Source organism: Hakea prostrata, chromosome 1, assembly GCF_041222555.1.
Source record: "Hakea prostrata isolate BN-2017 chromosome 1, UWA_Hpros_2, whole genome shotgun sequence".
NCBI lineage: Eukaryota > Viridiplantae > Streptophyta > Magnoliopsida > Proteales > Proteaceae > Hakea > Hakea prostrata.
This window is the reverse complement of record NC_142600.1, coordinates 17766145-17774502: the sequence shown is the minus strand read 5'-3', so window position 1 is coordinate 17774502 and position 8358 is coordinate 17766145. Positions and strand designations below refer to the sequence as shown.

Below are 8358 nucleotides of genomic sequence, written 5' to 3'. Positions count from 1 at the left end.
AAGATGGCTTGCTTGAGACTTCTTAGACTAGGCCCTTCTTGGAAGAGATGTATTTTGAGAAGTTAAGAAGTGGGCATTATGGTGATGCCCAACTGTCATCGTGTGACTTATCGGCAAGAATATCATTGATAGGAGATTTGACATATCTTTATCCAAACGTCAATTACAACATTAATTTCATTGAGAATTATTAAATGATCATGGCTGGCGAGGAAGCTTCTCATTTGTCCAATGCCAGTCTCGGATATTGTGTTTTCACGTTTCATCTCTCAAATAGGGATTGATGTCACATCAAGGTCAACCTTGTTGCTAACCCTTGATTTCGTGAGGAGGTCTCCAACTGTCCATCAAATCGTGTTGTTGGCTTGTTGGGCAAGCCTCTCCAATAAACCATCTCTACCCTTCATCCAAGCCATAATGATCATAGGGTTGTGAAGCATCCAGACCCACCTGAGATATGGATCAGCTATATATAACATCACTATACATGAGTAACGGTAAGACTTGAATATTCCAATCATTACCCCGCTTTCCGAAATATTTCTTCCGCTCTTGTTTCCCGGGGTCGTTTTCTCTTCCCTTTCATTGGGGGCTTTCCTTCCTACCTCTCTATTGTTTTGACTTTAGAAACTAGATCCGGACCAAAAACAAACCTAAGGAACTCCCAAAATATATTTACGACAACATGAAGCTATTCCTCGATCCATTTCTTTTCAATAATTTGATGATTGGCAATTCATGCACAATTCCATTATTTCCACGGCAAGAAGAGATTTCAAACCAACAAGACAAAAGGTGACAATGATTCATTTTCTTTTGGATGAGTGAAATGTGTAATAAACAATTAAACATCAAAATATATATTTAAAATTATATTTTATTTTTCCTTTTCAGTTAAGGATAAAGGGGTGTTAAAGTCCACTAGAAATCCAGCGGCCTTTTGCGTGATCGATTAAAATTTATTTTGGTTAGTAGGAGGGCTCAAACATTTCAACCAGAACTTCAACAGGCTTTCTACCTTTTCTTTTTCTTTTTTTTCTTTTTCTGGGTCATAAACAGGCTTTCTACCTGACCACGCTATCTACTATGAATCTATGAGGACGGCTTGATTTACTTACCAAGAATGGTAGCTAAAGCCTGAAGTTTCCCTTGATGTATAAAGCTGCTCGATCCAAGCTTAGAACACTTATAAGTCAGAAACCTTTTTAGCTATCTCTCTCAAAGACTCGATCCCCCTTCGTTCCTGCTCTATTAGAGCTCAATTCAGGCAATGAAGCCGACTGGAATCTTTGGGGGGCTGTTCCTCCTTTTGGCTCTTTACTGTGGAATAGATCCTTTCAAGCACAGCGCTATCTCTGACCTTCCCTGATTTCGAGACCTACAAGGTCGATTTGACTCCCTGGTTTCAGCGCTCAAACGAAAAAGATACTGAAAATCACTTGCAGAAGTCGGAGATTAAGTTCCTGAACCAAGTTCAAGGCCCCGAGAGCATCGCTTTTGACCCCCTAGGTCGTGGGCCTTACACTGGAGTTGCAGATGGTCGGATAATTTTCTGGAACGGCGAGTCATGGACTGATTTTGCCTTTACTTCTCCCAATAGGTGAGCTGGATCCACTTTTTAAAGTTGAATTATTTGTATCACTCGAGTTTGAAAAAATGGGTTTTCTTTTTCTGACCTCCAGCTTACTTGCCTTAGCTAGCATTCTTTTCTTGCTGAAACCTGTCTGAAGATGTTGAAATTGCACCCCGGTAGATCTAGACTACTATGACAAACCAGATAAATATTTTGGACTGAAGTACGTCTTGCTATGTTTGACGATTTGCATAGACTAACAAACAGCTAAAGTTTCAATCAGGTGGAATATTTAATCTGGAGCCCTGCAAGTAGATAATTGAAGAAGATGGTTCAGTAAGGTATTGCTATTTAAAATTTCGTTTGAGAGAGAACTCAATTTAGAGAGAATTCTTCTTCCACACTCAAACTCGTGAGTGGGAGATGTATATTAATATTATTTGAATTACAATTCGAATATTTGAATTTGAATTACAACTTGTTTACAATCAAACTCTACAACTTGTTTGACACTTTAACCCTGACTCAAACTCTTCTTGATTGGTTGGAGATAAGATCAATCGAGAATAGATTTATGGTGGATTTGAATTTGAATTTGAATTCAGAGGCTTATCCTTTACATTGCTAATTGTCATTATTGAATTGCTATTGTAGGAGATTTTCCTACAATAGTGTCAGGGGGAACCCTCTTCCTCTATATTTAGCCAAAAGTCTTTCTAGCCGTGCACAGTGATGGGACATGATGGTCTAGTGTTCAAAAATGTTTATAACTTATGTATATTATTTTTTTTAAAATATATGTTTTAATTATGTCTTTTATCTTATAATTTCTATAACAGAAACTTTAGTCTCATATTGGGCAGAAAAGAGCTTATTATATCGTTTATATATAGTAAAGACATATGTAATATATCTTTGGGATTAAGAATCGCACTTATGGAGTACGGTGCAAACCCATGTGCAACGTGAACCAAGCCTAAACCCTGGTGTGACCCAACCAGAGTTATATTGTCATATATTAATTAATATATTAATATTTATGTATGACTTGGGGATGTGGGTCGTAGGTCATAGGCTTTGATTCGGAAAGCCCATTTTGTCATGGGCCCTAATCCGGAAAGCCCACTGTTGGTTGGAAGTGTGGAGATGCCATTAGAGAGGCACTTTTCCTTAAGGAGTTGAGCTGAATAGGTATGTTCTTGTAGGGAGTTGAGCTGAATAGGTACCTTCACAAAGGGAGGTGATCTTACGCTTTCACTCACAGCCGTTCAGACTCTATATAAACCCATTTTGAGCTCATTTTTTACAATGAATTTTTCCTCATCCTCTCTCTCACCCCCCTTGTTGTCTTTTTGTTAAGCGGTGAAAACAACCTGATTACATGTAACCTTTATGGGGTGTAACCTTAAAGGTTTTGGTTGACTAATCTTGGGGTGAAGACACATTTGATACTTGTATTACACAAATTGGGGTGTCTAAATACCTTAAAGAAAGTAACTCTGGTACGTTTCAGCTCTAATCAAGTTTGTGATTACAACAACCTTTCTAGTGTTCGTGTAGATTCCTCAATAAGTTGTCAACATCGGGTCTGTTCTGGACTCATCTACAAACCCAATAACATTAATAGTTTGAGCTATTGGATGACATTCCCAAAATACCCTTCTAGCAACCTTCATACTTTACCATGGCCTTGACATTCAACCAAGTTGAGAGTGTGCGGTTCACATGCTTTGACGAGTCGAGTAATTGAAATCTCAAATCTGACTGTATACGTGGTCATTTTGGTCATGGTTTATCCAAGATGTTGGATTGGATAAATACTGTTTGATGTTTTAACATACAAAGTCCAAGGAACTGGTGTGCAAAAATAAAATTTTGTTTGGTGATGGAAAATGGAAATTCATGTTGACTTATTTGATATCTCTTGATGTTGTTAGCACCGACTGTTAATAACTTTTTTTTTTTGGGAGTAGGAATGCATACCGGCGATCTTTAGCAGAAGCATTTTCTACTCTAACTGTGTCAAAACATTAAGCATTCTCATACAAGTTTGTATGTGGCTAGATCTCTGCACTTTTTCCTCATTGGATGGGAATTTGACCTGGTTGGAATTGGATCGAACTCAAGGCCATTTCAAACTTACTTAGTGATTTCCAAATTATGATTCCAAAAAAGAAGAAAAAAAAGGAAAAAATTGATGACTGGAATAAATGAAATTTGAACTTTAGTCATTGAGGTGATCAGGTGAAGTTCTGAGTCTTATGACTATTGGTATTTCTCCACTCCAATCCCTTGATTCCCTGCCCATGGCCCTCCAAACCAATAAAAAGGAAAAATCAATGTGTCTAGAATTTAGTCCTGACATAGTATTGTTTCAAGGTATCAAGTCTTCATATCCTGGTGATCCAATGGATAAGATGCCAATTTTCCGTATGGTTTATTTGGTTTAGCCCCCCAATTGAACAAGAACAGAATGCCATTCTTACTCTGAAATCCATGGTATTTGTTGACCATCTTTGTTTCACTCTTCTGCACTGATTTTAGTATACTAGAAATGGAAACAATGCTCCGAAACAAGTTTGATTTTCTATTGAATTCTTGATAGTTGATCTTTTTCTGAGCCTTTGTCCCTTAATAGTTATCACTTTTAAATTCTGTTCTTCCTGTCTTTTATTTTTGTGTAGGTCAGAACTATGTAGCACAAAACCATTGTTTTCAAGTTATTTGAAGAATGAACACATCTGTGGCCGACCTTTAGGGCTTCGATTTGACAAGAAAACCGGGGAACTGTATATTGCTGATGCATACTATGGGTTGATGAAAGTAGGGCCAGAAGGTGGACTGGCAACATCACTTGCATCAGAGGCAGAAGGGGTTCCACTAAGGTTCACAAATGATTTGGATATTGATGAGGAAGGAAATGTCTACTTTACAGACAGCAGCAACAAATTCCAGAGGAGGTATGCTGTTTCCATAATGAATTCAGCTGTCAATTCAGCTAGTTCAACTATTGAGTTATATATATTCGAATATTTTCTGGAATTCAATATCAAGAATGATTTCGGTTTTGGCTTTATCTGAAAAAGTGGAGAAAAGCTATCTATCTATCTTTCTATATATATGTATTCGAATATTTTCTGGAATTCAATATCAAGAATGATTTCGGTTTTGGCTTTATCTGAAAAAGTGGAGAAAAGGGGACTTCATTCATGAATGGAATGGATAGACTGATCTGCTCAGGATCTTGTTTGCCTCATGGATCATTATGCAACCTATTGAATTTAGCCATTTGGCCTCCCCTGTATTTCCATGCACCCTCTAGGTGGTCCAGAATTTTTCAGTGCTTCATTTTGCAATGTGAAAGACTTTGTTATAGTTGAAACTTGACATGTGAATAGGGGAACTTATGGCTGTCCACAAAATTTCTGCCTGTACACCTTGCCATGTGGAAGAACCAAGTCTGCCAATGGGGAAGCCTTCCTGGTTCCTCTCTAATTTCTTCAGGTGTTTCTTCTTGTTCACATGGTGAGTAATGTATTTGGTCTCTAATTGACTTGTAGGGTGTAGTCTTCCTTGCCTATGTAATGCTTATTTAATCCTATGGAAAATTTTGAACTTATCCTTTTGGTTTTTGGGCTAGAGCTGCTTGGATGTGCTGTTTCTGACCTAGCTGAGGCACTTTGGTAGGAAATGATGTCCTGAACATGCATGCTCTCTTGCTCTCCAATTCCATTGTCCCTTCTTGGACACTGTAGCACTTAGTATGCTTGATTGGAGGTTGCATCCTATTGTAAAGGTGAACCTGTTTTTTTTTGGGGGTGGGGGGAGGGGGGATTTTTCTACACACCCTTTCCCCATCAATTTTTGCTGAGAGGCTGTTTCAGTATCTTGACCTTAGGCTACAACTGTGGTCCACTGACCATTGCACCAAGGCCCACCCCTAGGTTTCGTTTTTCTGTATGGTGCGAATCTATTATTTGTATTACTTACATGTTTGTTTAACCAAATCTTAGATTTTTGAGTTTTTTACATGTGGGTCCTCTTAGTGGACCACAAACTAATGTTGGGTCCCTTTGGTGCAATATAACCAAACTAACACCATTAGTCGCCGTTAAGTATATTCAAATTTCAAACTTTGAAAGACCAAAATGCCCCTCAAGTTATTTAATACATAGTGTTATTATATATATATATATAATTTAATGCTTAATGACCAATTATCTCTTTTTAAAATTATATATTAACACAATCTATTAAATAACCTGAGAGACACTTTCGTCCCTTCCTGTTTGAAATTTGAATATACTTAATGGCGGCTAACGGTGTTAGTTTGCTTGGTACCCATATGTATTATATTGCATTAAGGGGATTCAACATTAGTTTATGGTCCACTAAAGGGATCCACACGCTTTTTGACAATTCTTGTGATAAAACTCCATGGTGTAGAGATTTTTTGTTGAGTTGCTTCTCCCTCCCTTTCTCTCTCTCTCTCTCTCTCTCTCTCATATATATATATATATATATATATATATATATATGCATATGTATACACCCACCCCCCCTCCCGAACCTCTATGTCGTGTTTTGAACAATTCACATTCTTTTGGTTGTCCTTTGTCTTACTCTTATGCCCAAAAGTTCTTTAAGTCAAGGGTAAAAAACGATAAAAATAATTTGAAAGTGACTTATCATTATATCATTTTCAAAATCTATCACTAACTCACATGCTTTTTGAGAACTCATGTGGAGTAATAGGATTTAATTCTGGTTATTATCTTATTTTAAAAGGGCAAGAATAAGGTTACTAATTAATTGACACCTTGAAGGTTGTCAACAAGAAATCCAATGTATATATATGCGAGCATGCATACATATACATGGAAAATTTTCTTGTTGCCCAATTCGGTGAAAATGATGTAGCGTTATTATTTTACCCTTTTAACATAATACACTTCTATTCATGATGATAAAATCCTGTCCTTCCACATGTGTACTCGAAAAGTGAGTGAGAAAATGACAGTTTTTGAGAATGACATAATGGTAAGTCACTTTCAAATTATTTAGAAGTTCTTTTTTATCCTTGACTCAAAGAATTATTGGAAATAAGACAAGGTGAATCAAAAGAAGGTTACCACTTTTGGTTTTATGACTTATGACAAGATGCATCCGTGTATGTGTGTGTCGGTGTCTTTGTGTTGAAGTCTCTTATTCTTAGCTTTGGTTTATTTTATATCCCATGTCAGTTTTCTTACATGCTGTGTGTTGTAGGAATTTCATGCAGCTGGTTTTTTCTGCAGAGGATAGTGGGAGAGTTTTAAAGTATGACCCAATTACAAAGGAAACCACTGTCCTTGTTCGTAATGTCCAATTTCCAAATGGTTTGACCTTGAGTAAGGATGGTTCTTTCTTCATCTTTTGTGAATGCGCTTCTGGCAGGTAACTTCTACCTAATTAAAATGCATGTTCTTTTAATGTCAGTGATGACCCATCAATTTGTCTTGTCTAAAATGGCTAGAGGTCAACTGGTTGGCTTCCCTCTTGTGTGTGTGTGTGTTTGTTCTTTCTGTTTGGGAGTCTCTTCTGATGATTGTTGTTTTGCCATAGGAGGCCTATGAGATTTTTAAACGTACTCGTCAATTGAAGTTACAAACTCTATCTATGCCAACTGTGCATTCTTGTTTCTGCCTTAGGTTAATGAGATATTGGCTGAAAGGGGAGAAAACAGGGACATCAGAAGTATTTGTAACCTTGCCTGGATTCCCAGACAATGTGAGAACCAATGAGAATGGTGAATTCTGGGTTGCACTTCATTGCCGTCGATCTTTGTACAGCCATATATGCAGTTGCTACCCTAAACTCAGGAAATTCTTGCTTAGGCTCCCTATTTCTGCCAAGTATCAGTATTTGTCAACCATTGGAGGTTGGCTTCATGCAGGGGTTGTCAAGTACAGCTCTGATGGGAAACTCATGCAGATCTTGGAGGATAGTCAAGGCAAGGTGGTGAGGGCAGTCAGTGAAGTTGAGGAAAAGGATGGAAAATTGTGGATGGGGAGTGTCTTGATGCCTTTTATAGCAGTTTACCAGTTGTGATGAGCCAACTGAGTTCAGAGGATACACTGGGTTCAGGATAGCAGTCTTACAGTTGCTCTCTCCCTTTATTACTTGTATGAGCTGGAATTATACTAGATTACAAATTTCGTTGCCTCTCATAAATGGTTGTAAAACCAGGATTTGACTTGAGTAAAATAAAAAAATGGGGAGAATCTGGTCAGGAGAGTCATCTGCATCGGCTAGTACTTGAAGTTAACCAGAGTCAGACTTGAGACAACATAGTGAGGAAAACAATTGATAGAGTTATACATTTAAAAAAGGAAAAGATAAAATGAAATTTGTTATCCAATTAGATAATGAGAATGCTGTTGTCTTATCCGTTTAAGAGATCTAAGTTAAAGATCATGAATTGTATTATCCTTAACTTCTGACAGAGTTCTCTAACTTCTAAGCCCTTGGTCCTCCTCTTTTTTCTCAACCACTTTTGAGAAATGCGTTTCTTGCCTGTGATATTCTTCTTTTTCTTCCGTGAAGGACTGATATTTTCAAGACATTTCACGCTAGTCATGAGTAATGTGCCCCCCCCCCCCCCCCCAAAAAAAAAAAAAAAAAAATCATAAATGAATTTAGATCCACTCTGTAGAAAGCGGACTTTGCTTCAGTCTTGCACATTATTAAATGCGCAGGACGGGTAAGCAAAACATTTCGTGCCATTAGATTGAAATTTTGATCTC

The 8358-nt window shown here is 37.5% G+C and overlaps 1 protein-coding gene across 1 annotated transcript; it reads left to right on the top strand.

The window, feature by feature from the left end:
• The first annotated feature begins 985 nt into the window (after window positions 1–985).
• Window positions 986–8199, top strand: LOC149027996 (Calcium-dependent phosphotriesterase superfamily protein). The gene is given in 5 exon segments (XM_089167610.1): window positions 986–1360; window positions 1362–1600; window positions 4258–4533; window positions 6842–7009; window positions 7264–8199. Coding segments are annotated over 5 exon segments (1173 nt in total). The 5' UTR covers window positions 986–1270; the 3' UTR covers window positions 7664–8199.
• The last annotated feature ends 159 nt before the right edge of the window (window positions 8200–8358 follow it).